Below are 13,046 nucleotides of genomic sequence, written 5' to 3' on the forward strand. Positions count from 1 at the left end.
GAAAACTAGGGAGAGCTGGACTCCCTGTTGTCCATCAAAAGGTGATCCATGTGAAGCAGGATTGTGGTCCTATGTAATAGATACCTACTTCCTCCCGCAAGGGAAAATCTGTATTTTCAGCCCAACCCAGCTGATTCGCTGCCCACAAGGAGCGTGTGAGCAATTAGGGGTTAAGAAACTTGCTCAGGGACACACATCGACATTGCTACCCTGGCCTGGAATCGAACCTGGGACAACCAGGGGCTCTGGTTCCCCAGGCGGGCTCCCTAACCATTCAGCTATATGATGGAGATATAGTGCTGCAGTGGTGTAAAGTAGTAGTGATAATATGGCCATACCTAACACTAGATGCGTAAAAAGTGACAAATTCCTGTGTTTGTGTATTATAACAAGACAATTACAGCCCTAAGTACAGCCACTAAACAAAAACGTCATGCGTGATGATGTACGTTTACTCTACTTAATAATTCATGAGGTCAGAATGATTGACAGGTGCCTGTGTCAATCAATTTCAACTACTTCAACTATAACTTCAACTACTCCCCACAAGCCACTGTTCACTGCGCTGGTTCGCGTGGCTCCCCCTTTGTCCTTGCCGCACAGCGGAGCCAGCGTGTTGCGCTTGCCTACCTCCAGTTCAGCCACTCACAAGCCGCGGCCGACGACTCATCTCCTATGAACACACATTGTTTCCATAGCCGCTGCCCTGTTGCAGTCTATGGGAGCTCTGCTACCGAAAAGCTGTGACACTCAACGTCGATCGTCAGCCCGCCTACTTTGCATATTAATGTCTTCAGTGAGTTATGGTCCGCCTACTTTTTGAACGTCAAATCACATTCCTCCCAGCGCTATGTATATTTCGGCCATTTGAAAATAGCAGCATGGGCTATTTTCAAAAGATTTTGAACTTGTGAAATGGGACATTCTGCACAAGAGACTCAGGAGACTCCTGCCCAGTTACAGTCTGAGCCCTTGGACAACAGGATTCTGTAGTTACTGTATATTCTAAGAATAGAGGTCTGCAATCATGATCCTGCGGGACACACAGTGCTGGATGTTCTCTATCCTATAAGGTACAGTAGTTTCCCATCCCGCCACTAAACGCTAGATGGTAGACAGCTGAAATGACACCAGGTGAACACAATTTAACTTCCTAAGTTGTACGTCTCAAGTCCTTAAAGTTATACCATGTAACTTTTTTTTATAAAACAAATCTTAAAATTGTCCTAACTCTTAAATCGCTAAAGTTTTAGAACACCCACTCCGTTATTTTCAGCTTCTGAAGCCTTCTCTTTATATGTTTTCTATGATCCTGACCGGGGTCCGGTTTTCGCGGAAAAATTACGTCATCATACACTACCGGCCAATCACAGCGAGGGTTATACACTGCCGGCCAATCACAGCGCATCTTGAAGTGGGGTCGCTAGCTATCACAATAGGGCGGCCATATTTGTAGGCGCCCGTGTGTCTCTATCTATACTCGGGTGAAACACTCCGTTTCTCCGGAATGCCTGAACGCACAGGAACCAGGGACCCCTCTAAAGATAGATCTCGGCGAGGTGGAGGCAGACGCGGGGGTGTGAGGCCCCGTCCGCGGCGAAAAACGGCCGAAAGACGCGGACGCTACTGACCACTAGTTGAGCAACTTACACAGTATAGCTTTAAATAATTCCTATTTCCTTCACTTGTTTCCTATTTCCTTGTATGTTAGTCCCGCCCACTGGGAGTTGGCCTATCACCTGTGATGTTGTCATCAGAAATGGCCAATGGAACGTCTCCTCTTCTCTATTTCCTCAATGGGAGGGACTAACATACAAGCAAGGATATAGGAAATAGGATTGATTTAAGGACTTGAGACACAGCGTTTGAAGATGGAGAGGTGACATGGTCACACAGAACATGTTAGGCACTGGGAGGCAAACTGGAGCCCTATGTTGAAGTTAATGAGAGGACATGCGTAGAAATACAAGTTTTTTAGTGACTGCAGACGTTGCAATCAGCCCAGGAAAATGAAACAATACGAATCCCACCTTGTTTTCTGATCGTTTGTATTTCGATACGCACGCTTACACTACAGTATATCGTCGTTGTTGGGTGGAAACCTTGTATGTCAAAGACGTTCGTTTTGTATTTATCATTTTAAACATGAACCAAACTAGTGAAAATAGCAGATCTACAAGCACAGGTGCGAGGCGTTGTGTGCTTGTAGATCGGCTGTTTTCACTACTTTTGTGCGACAGCCTTGTACGATGAAGCAGGGCTTTACTTGTTGAAAATAAGTACAAATTTGAAACTTGGAGATCGACAGTGACGATATCATGAAGTATTTAAAGAGGACAGATGACTGTCAGATGTCATATACTCCATGGAGCCAACCACAGCTGTTAAGGGAAGCCAGCTAAACCCATATCAGCAGGAAGCATCAAAGTAATAATCCCTAATTACAGGTTAAAAGACCTTTCGATTCATTTCATGCGGTAATGCTAATTAGAGCAATATCAACACACATTACTGTAAGCTACTTACTCTTTGCTGTTAAATATAAGTCAGTCTCAGTAGGAGACACTGATTCAATACGGATTGAGTGTGTCGGTGTGACACATTAGACCAGTGCTCGATCAGCGCATCACAAGAGAGAGAGAGAGAGAGAGGAGAGAGGGAGAGGAGGAGAGGAGGCGAGGGGGAGAGGAGAGAGGGAGAGAAAGAGAAAGAGAGAGGGAGAGGGGGAGAAAAGGAGAGAGAGAGAGAGCGAGAGAGAGAGAGAGAGAGAGAGAGCACTTGCGTAGGCAGGATTAACATTTAGGGTTGGCAAAATATTGCTTTTTTTTTTTACACATTGACACTTTTTGCATAGAAAATCACATAATAGTTAAGTCATTATGTGATTTTTTTTATGTTGTTTAAAAAACAAACAAAACAAATAAAACAATCTCCAGTATGTTTTGTACCTGTCCTCATCTCTTTGTATGATTTATAACCTTATTAAAGCTCAGTGTCAAATACAAAAACAACCAAACCAAACAAAAAGACAGAACTCAATCAACAAAGCCACAGCATCACTGAACAAAATATAACTTCAGCTAAAGATAAAAGATGCTCTGTATCACACACACCATCCAAGTCCTTTCCTTTCAGAGCCGGAGATGCCAACAGACCCCCCAACATAAAAAGATAACATCATATATATATTTTTTTTTCCAAGTTATCCAGCTACTAAAGAATTGCTCTAAAGCAGCCAAGTGGCAAAGAGGGACGGGCAGAAGTGCCTTTCTATTCCTTAAAACCCATTTAGGCCTAGGATTATTGAGTGCTTTAACTATTGAAAAATAGCAGATATACAAGCTCACAGCGCGGCACCGAGTGCCGCGCTGCGAGCTTGTAGATCTGCTATTTTTGAAGTCTTTGAATATATCTACTTAAGCGAACATTTGTAACTCAAATATTTACTTCTGGGTGGTCCCTGGAACAACATTATTTTGAGATGGGGGTCCTTGGCCAAATACCTGTAGTTTTGGGGGTCCTTGACATGAAAAGGTTTGAGAACAGCATGATTTAGAGGAAGGATTTAGAAGTCGGGTCAAAGATCGGGTCAAAGATATTCAAAGACTTGCACTCATTTTCACGATTTTTCAAAAATAGCAGATCTACAAGCTCGCAGCGCGGCGAGCTTGTATATCTGCTATTTTTCTAAAGTTAAAGCATAAAATAATGGTTAAAGTGGTTAAAATCTAGCGCGACTCGGGCGTGTTCCAGGTATTTGAGAGTTAAACCAAGAGCCTCCTCCCTAACATGAGAGGACTTTGAATCCAATCAACTGAAGGGGGATAAACGCCACTCAACAGCTAGTCAACCAAAATAAACCCACTGGGAGAAAAAGCGATTCATGAAATACTTTCCAAAAATGTTGGAATTGTTTTTAATTGATTGATTTTTAAAAATGGAAAAAAAGGGGGATGTTTACTTGTGACACATAAAAATTGTTCCGCAACCCAAACATGGGTCTCTCTCGACCCACTGTTTGGGAACAGTGGGTGACCTCCACCTCCCCCCCCCCCCGTTACAGATTTAATTGTACCATCCTGATACAAATCTCCCTAAACTGTGAGCCCCTTCCCCCGAAGTGGCACGCTGTGAACTTGTATACTGTATCTGCTATTTTTGAATAGCCAATGCCAACGTCTAAAATGACACAGAAGCATTCCTAGTTTTAATGGGGCTAAGAAGGACTAACAACAGCACTTAACATAAACCCCTTGTACCTTATGTACATACTGTATGACCCTAACAGCTACTGTACACTCCCAATGGATCCTCCACTGTCAATACATGGACATCTAACATACTCCATTACACAGTATTTTTTTCAACATGTGTTCATTGTGTTATATACCGTTGGTATGTTAACATTGCATCAATTACTTTCCCAGGGCTGTTTGTGTTATGCATTATATTACATATAATTGGCAATAACTCAATTAGGGGGAAAAAAACTAAAACAAACAAACAAACATTTAATATAATAAAACATTCTATAGAAGTGACATTTAATCACACTAAGGTCTCCAATACATCAACCTGGCATTTCATAAAAGCCTGGGTAAGTGGGTGGAAACAATGTGAGGGCTCGGAGCGGCTCTGCATTTCAGACCGACACGCGCTGGCATTTAGAGAGAATTTGCATCACAACGCAAACCATAAGTTGCTTCGGTACGCCCGCTGCCTGCGTTCCAATCTGAACCAGAGGAGAGGGAGCACTCACCCTCTCCATGTACGAAATGTCAGTGTGAGAGGATGGGGGAGTGGTGGTGGTGGTGGTGGTGGGGGGAGAGAAAACATAGAGAGTGAGAGAGCGATGCAAATGGGTTAAACAAAAGATTATAGAGAAGATAACCTGGAAGTTCATGTTACTGTAACAAGCACAAGCACATACTGTACTGTACATGCAGCCACACATGCATTAGTAGCCTACGCATGCATATGACTGTATACACCCATTTGTGGACAATGTCCATTCAAACGCTCAAACATACACACACTCCCACTACGTTATCCACTTAAACCAGGGGTCTTCAATGTTTTCAGGCCAAGGACCCCTTAGTTGAGAGAGAGAGATGAAGCAGGGACCCCCACAACCTTTTCATAGATTCCATATAGCACAATCATCAGTGTATTTTGGATTCATGTCAATTTGTGTTTTCAGCTATTTAACCACTTGAACCGTCAATACTTAATAAACTTGACCTTTTACTCTTAGTCTGCTCTTTTTTCCCCTCTACACCAAACCTCTTTGCCGAAAATAGTCGATCTACAAGCTCACAACGCCTCACAGCTCTATTTTTGGCTAAAGTTCTCAGAATATGAACGCTAGTTTCTATCACACAAAGATTCTGAGGACCCCCTGTAGTAACTCTGAGGACCCCCAAGGGGTCGCGGACCCCCTGTTGAAGACCTCTGACTTAAACCATACAGTCTATGTCCCCCAGGGCTCTATACTAGATCATCTATTTCCCTCTACACCAAATCTCTTGCCAAAACAAGTGATTTGGCTCACTACACGCCGCAACGCGTTGTGAGTGTGTAGATCGCTATTTTCGCCGGATGTTCACCCCACCCCAGAATAGGAACGATAGGTTTCAAGTGGTTAATCCTAAAATATATATATATTTTTTTTACATTGTCAGTAACAGCACTGGCACACCTCTACCTTTAGATGGCACCATCCAAAAAGGTGTCCTTTCAATTCTGTGTAGGCTCTGCATACTGGACTACAGTATGAGGGTTTAAGTGTATGTGCTAAATCAGTTTGACACAGGGACGTGCTGGCCATTGGGAAAAGCGGGACAACTCCCGAACGGCCGGTTAATTTCCGGCCGGTCCAGGCTGGCCATTAGGAAAAAATGTAAAATAAAATGTCGGCCTTCGTTCCATTTTGGGGGCTGGGCGGCCAACAAAGTAAAATTTACTTTAATGGTCACTGTCGGGCAGAAACCTCGTATCTCCAAGTTTCAAATGTATACCTTTTTTCGCAAAACAAAGCCCTGCTTCATCATACAAGGCCGTTGCACAAAAGTAGTGAAAACAGCAGATCTACAAGCACACAACGCCGTGTGCTTGTAGATCGGCTGTTTTCACTAGTTTAAATCATTTTTAAAATTATGAATTTTGGACATACAAGGTTTCCACCCGACAACGACGAAATTTAACTCATGTACAGTAATTGGCCCACTGCCTTGTCACTTGTCATGATCTGAAATGGCAAATCTTTGAGTAGCAGCAGCGCTATAGAAAGAGATCTCTCTCTATAGCACGCAATGAGGGCCTCTCCAACTCTTTTTCCCGGGCTGATTCAGGGGCCCAGCATGTCCCTGGTTTGACAGATGTGTCTGTATGTTGGCTGTTGACTGTGTCTGTTACCTGTATGAGGTGAAGTTGTCGTAGGATCCCACAGTGTAGTGTCTGTTACCTGTATGAGGTGAAGTTGTCGTAGGATCCCACAGTGTAGTGTCTGTTACCTGTATGAGGTGAAGTTGTCGTAGGATCCCACAGTGTAGTGTCTGTTACCTGTATGAGGTGAAGTTGTCGTAGGATCCCACAGTGTAGTGTCTGTTACCTGTATGAGGTGAAGTTGTCGTAGGATCCCACAGTGTAGTGTCTGAACAGTCTCTTGGTGCGGTCCTCTCGAGTCTCTGTGGGAACAAAGATGACACTGATATAAGCCTTGCACACGTGTGTCCTCTGCGTTGTCAATCAAAGATCTTTAACCACTTTCATTTAGGCCTAGAATTATTGAATGCTTTAACTATTGAAAGATAGCAGATATACAAGCTCACAGCAAGCTTGTAGATCTGCTATTTTTGATAAATCATGATTTTTTAAAAAAAACCTGTGTTTCTATGTCAGCAATCTGGCGAGCCATCGTCAAAGAAAAGGTCCTTTTCACTGGAGCTCAGTTAGTCTGTTCTTGAGAGACTACTATGTCAGTGGTTCTCAAACTTTTTCATGTGAAGGACCCCCAAAATGATATGTATTTGGCCACGGACCCTCAAAATATTTAGTTCCAGGGGCCCCCCAGAAGCGAAGATTTGAGTTACAAACGTTCGCCACGACTTTTTCAAAAATAGCAGATCTACAAGCTCGCAGCGCGGCACTCGGTGCCGCGCTGTGAGCTTGTATATCTGCTATTTTTCACTGGTTAAAGCATTCAATAATTCTAGGCCTAAATGGGTTATAATAAAGAATATGTTTTCAACTCCAGTCCCAACTCCACACCCAAATTACTGTCTGGTAACTCTAGTTCTCAACTCTTACCCCGGAGAGACTAACAATTAGTTTTCTACCCAAACAAGTAATCAGCTTGTTCTCAACCTATACGGTAGAATCCACGAGTGAATGCAATTTAGTGTAAATTAGTCCCCAATTAGGCAGCCACAAAAATAAATAGCCTATACAGGTTCATCATTGTACATGCTCAGTTGAATTAACACTGAAGATTTGATTTGAGAGTACACAATGAAAACAGAAGTGCTGTGGATATCCATGAATGGAGCTGAAAACCACAGCTTTAGAGGAGAACATTCAAATCAAGATGAAGTGGGGGATTGTTATTCTATTAATAATATGACCATATCATATCTGCTGTTCTAGCATACTTAAACAACAGTATATAAAGAATGTTAGGTCTGCCAATGTGTGGCACTGTTGCACCATGTTCGTGCTGTTGTCTATGAACTCATTGAAATTATACTATAGACACTAACTGATAGCTTTTTCTGCTCTATCTCTCTCTCTCTGCTCTCTCTCTCTCTCTGCTCTCTGCTCTCTCTCTCCCTCTCTCTCTCTCTTTTTCTTTTGATAGAATAGCAGACACAGCAGTACATTTGAATATGATGGAAGCTGCAGGTTTTTATTTTTGTATTTAGTTAGTGGCTTTTAAAAAAAGATGTGCGCTGCAGTAGACCTTTTCAAATACAAATTTCAAAATGGCAAAATCACACCATAATGAGCCTTCAAACTGAAGTGTTTCTGTTAGGACAAAATATGCTCGCGCGTGTGTGTGTGTGTGTGTGTGTGTGTGTGTGTGTGTGTGTGTGTGTGTGTGTGTGTGTGTGTGTGCGCTGTGTGTGTGTGTGTGTGTGTGTGTGTGTGTGTGTGCGCGCGCGTGCGTGTGTGTGTGTGTGTGCGCATGCAGATGTTTGCGCATGTGTGTGTGTGCACATGTGTGCGTGTGTACATGTTTGTACCTGTGCACTGCAAAATCATTGTGTTCATTTAACTCTGAGTGTAAAGCAAAAAAAAATACTAAAAACCTTGAGGTTCCATTTGTTCCAGGTTGTGTGTGTGTGTGTGTGTGTGTGTGTGTGTGTGTGTGTGTGTGTGTGTGTGTGTGTGTGTGTGTGTGTGTGTGTGTGTGTGCGTGTGAGCGTGCGTGCGTGTGTCCTGTCACTGTGTGGGAGGACTTATCCTGTGGGACTGTGGAGAGGGATCAATGCCCTCTCCCCCACCCACCAATACACACAGCACCTCCACTAAACTGCAATCTGCTGACTACACACCCCGAGACCCATTCAGAGCATAGAAACTCTTAATTGGGCAATTCTGCGTGTTGTGTTTGTGCGTGTGCCGTGTGTGAGTGAGTGTGTATATAGTACAGTATGTGTATGCATGTGCCAGACTGCCAGTGAGAGACACACACGTGCACAGAGAGACAGAGAACAACAGAACTACAAAGTGATAAAAAATTTAAAAAATCACACCCGTGTGAACTGAGCGGTGGTTTACCCCCCCCCCCCCCCCCCCCCCCTTCCCCCCTGTGTGTGTGTGTGTGTGTGTGTGTGTGTGTGTGTGTGTGTGTGTGTGTGTGCGTGTGTGTGTGTGTGTGTGTGCCTGGTCTGGCCTGGCCTGAACAACAGCGCCCCTCCCTTAACATGTGTGGTCATAAAAGGTACTGCAGGCCTGCAGGCTACATACAGACACACACGCACACACACACGCACACACACACACACGCATACACACACGGCCACGTATAGGAGACGGTGTAACCACCGCTCAAAAACAAGAGAACACAGAATAATAAAAAAAAAATTAAGGGAGAGAGTGAGCGAGTTGAGAGACAGACAGGCCACAATTTTTCTGAGACTGACTGTTCTTAGTTTTTCCTCTAAGCCAGTGGTTCTCAATCTTTTCAGGCCGCGACCCCCCAAATAATCATATTTAACAGGGACCCCCCCCCCCCGACGAGCACTAAAGAGTTGAAGCACTTCATTTTGCATACCACGGTTCTATTTTCACAATTTCTGCCTCTAATATTTGACAATTTGGCCAATGTTTAATTTGTCATTTTAGAGGTAGACATAATAATAAAGTAGCAACCGTTTTGGACATACAAGGTTTTCCGCCTGACACCGGCGATTTGTTTCACCTTCATTACAAATGCATAGATTTCCCTTCCCTCCCCAGAATCCAGGCCTCCTGCATGCTGGCATCAATCACACCAATTGGACCACATCGGAGAAGTTAGTCGTGCCACTGCTGCCCAAAGAGCAGGAGGCTCCCACTTCAAGTTCAAGTGCACCACATCAAAGGGACCGGGAGACAGCTGCACTGGTGGATAGGCTTTATAAACACCACTGACTCCCACAAGGGTACGTAGAGAGCACCATTTATTAGATCGCCGCTGTAAGGGGGGAAACCTTATATGTCCAAAACCGTTCCGTTTTGTATTTTTCTCATTTTATAAATGATTTAAAATAGTGAAAATAGCTGATCTACAAGTACACAACGTCTTTACTTTACAAAAAAACGTACACATTTGAATACTAGGTTTTTGCCCGACAGTGACTTTATACAATACATTTGTTTTTACAAAAACCCCTGCTTTACGCCATAGATTGTTTTCCCTCAAACAGAGATTGGTGACAGATGATTCTGACATTTGAATTCATATAATTCTTATTCTTACTTATTCGATCAATTTAAGCATTGTTATAAGAATATTGTTGACATCTGACTGACTGTCAGTGGAGAGGAGTTGGTAGTTCACATTTCTGCTGCTGAACTGCAGCCATGCAGCTCGGGGCTCTAATACCATTCAGCTCATTCATCACCACTTTTGTCTATATTCTGCACAGCCCAGAAGCATTTAAAGATAAGATAAGATCAGATCAGATCAGATGAGAAGTGATGTTATGCTCTTCTCTGTGAGTAAATGCTGAGGTTTCGGTTGGTTTACATTGCCAAAACAAAAGTTCTCCATTTGCACAATAATTGCTTCAATAAGCTTTGTCGTCGTCGTCATCATCATCATCATCATCATCATCATCATCATCATCATCATCATCATCATCATCATCATCATCATCATCATCATCCAAAGCTATGTATAAGCTATGGCTTATCTGGGTCCTTTTAGCATTCTTTTGTATAAAATTCCAAGTGTCTTGTTTTTGCAAACTATTAACAAAGTAGTCAATCAATCAGCTCTATTCCAGCATCTGGCACAAGGCTTTCTGCCGTATGAAAGTATTACATGGTCGCCTATTTCATTACTTTTCATTATTCTATGAACCAAGTACTTAAACACAGCAATACTTATCTAAGGAGGCTAATTGCATATTAGACACATTGTTTGTAGACTAGACAAGTGCTTGAAGCGTCCATCGGCTGTATGCTTAGAAACGGGGGAAAATACTAGTGCACATTCAAAGGGTAGGTTTGAAGGGGTCTACAAAATCAGACAGCACTCTGCGCGCCTCTGTCAGACGTCATCGCACTTGAAACCCGCACTTAGTAGTGTCCAACCCCCGAATTGAGAAGGGGCTGTTATGTCTAATTGTTCTATTTCTATCACCAGCAGCTCTGCTTCTATGATTTCATTTTTTTTTCTTTTTTGAAAAAATAGATACCACCCATAAGCACCCAACAAAAAAAAACAAAAAACTAAACAAAAAAAGAAACGGCAGATGTGCACACAACCACATGTGCAGATACAAACACACATTCATAAAACTGCAAGCATTGCATTTTAATGATCCATAATATTGTTATGGATTATTAATACAGCCAAAACATCATCATAGGCAAATATCCTAGTTGATGTTGTGGAACAACATATTGTGAATTTCTAAGAAAGTAACCTTTAATAAGCATAACTAGAAAAAAGCCCCCTGCGGGGGCCTGGCCCCTTTCCTATGCGAAAGTCCCCTGTACCCAGAGATGGATACAGTCCAGTGGGCAGTTAAGCAATACAAATTTAGGATAGCTCAACATTAAATATGCAGTTTTTTCCAAAATGCTAAATAGTGTAAATGGCAATGCATCCATCCATCCATCCACATCCATCCATCCATCCATCCATCCACATCCATCCATCCATCCATCCACATCCATCCATCCACATCCATCCACATCCATCCATCCATCCACATCCATCCATCCACATCCATCCATCCACATCCATCCATCCACATCCATCCATCCATCCATCCATCCATCCATCCACATCCATCCATCCATCCATCCACATCCATCCATCCATCCATCCATCCATCCATCCATCCATCCACATCCATCCATCCATCCATCCACATCCATCCATCCATCCATCCATCCATCCATCCATCCATCCACATCCATCCATCCATCCATCCACATCCATACATCCACATCCATCCATCCATCCATCCACATCCATCCATCCATCCACATCCATCCATCCACATCCATCCATCCACATCCATCCATCCATCCATCCATCCACATCCATCCATCCATCCATCCATCCATCCATCCATCCATCCATATCCATCCATACTCTACTGTACCTTACTGTACTGTACTCTACTGTAATCTACTTTACCTTACTGTACTGTACTTTGCTGTACTCTACTGTACCTTGCTGTACTGTACTGTACTTTACCTTACTGTACTTTACTGTACCCCCCCCTCTCTCTCTCTCTCTCTCTCTCTCTGTCTGTGTGTGTGCATCTGCCCCCCCCCCTCCCTTCCCTGTTGTAACCTGAGACGTTGGTGATGATAATGACACTCCGCTCCCAACTATGGATTGCGCAATATATGCCGCCTACAGGCCAAAATGTGGGAAAAAATTGTAAACATTTTGGGATTATGAGAAGTAGAGACACATCTGAAGGTGATAAAGTTGATGTTGGGCAAGGTACATGCGTTATTGATTTTTGTATTATGTTTTTTAGACAATTGAACAACTGCTGAACGTGGAGTTACAGATGGAAACACACACAAACACACACACAAACACACTATTTTTTTGGTGCAATTCTGATTATGTAGTGGGATTACACACATACAAGTGTGTCAACTAAAATTAAGAGAGAGCTGTGAAATCACAACCTCCTGAATATATTATTATCGAGAGGCTTTCTAAAAGCTACAATTGACCAGCTTCTCTGGTGTTTTTGTGAGAGGCTGTTCCAAAGTCTGGGGGCCATGATGGGGACACTGTCACCTTTTTCACATTGTGTTCCTGTACCTATTCCCAGAATAAGAGGGACCTGCCGACTACAACAACTACATGATCACAGTCTAAAACCAGCATATTATTTCTCAGTGCTGATCCTATCACTGTGACCAGGGAGTGGAATGGGTATCATGGGACCAGTAAAGAGGTACAGTGGGTTTTTTATCCAGTGGTGGAAAAGTCTCAATACTGCAATGTAGAAATACTCTAGGGCTGTCACGATATGCCATTTTACATGACGATTAATTGTCACTCAAATAATTGCCGATTAACGATTTAATTGTGTTTTTGTCGTTGATAATTACATTTCTGTTTGGCTTTTAGGCTTTGAAGTTGTAGATAAGACACATAACCTAAATATACAAAGAAATTACTGACATATTTGACAACATACTACTTAAAAAATAACTTTGATATAGCCGATCTACAAGCTCACAACGTGTCGCGATGCGACGTGTTGTGAGCTTGTAGATCTGCTATTTCCACTATTTCGGACATTTTTCAACATTCACGATTATGACGATTATGACAAAATAATTGCGATAATGTCAAA

At 42.7% G+C, this 13,046-nt stretch overlaps 1 protein-coding gene across 5 annotated transcripts in view; it reads right to left on the reverse strand.

The window, feature by feature from the left end:
* The window catches only part of shank3a (SH3 and multiple ankyrin repeat domains 3a), a 453,580-nt gene that overhangs the window by 41,729 nt on the left and 398,805 nt on the right, over positions 1-13,046 (reverse strand). For all 5 annotated transcript variants that reach the window (XR_013962530.1, XM_080737440.1, XM_080737438.1 and 2 more), the window contains exon 17: positions 6,611-6,686. Coding sequence is in view for 4 of the 5 variants with exons in the window: in XM_080737440.1 (XP_080593566.1) it covers positions 6,611-6,686 (76 nt within the window). In the remaining variant the exon portion in view is untranslated. The remainder of the gene's footprint in view (positions 1-6,610; positions 6,687-13,046) is intronic.

The sequence above is a fragment of the Nannobrachium achirus genome (assembly GCF_963921795.1).
Source record: "Nannobrachium achirus genome assembly, chromosome: 11".
Taxonomy (NCBI): domain Eukaryota; kingdom Metazoa; phylum Chordata; class Actinopteri; order Myctophiformes; family Myctophidae; genus Nannobrachium; species Nannobrachium achirus.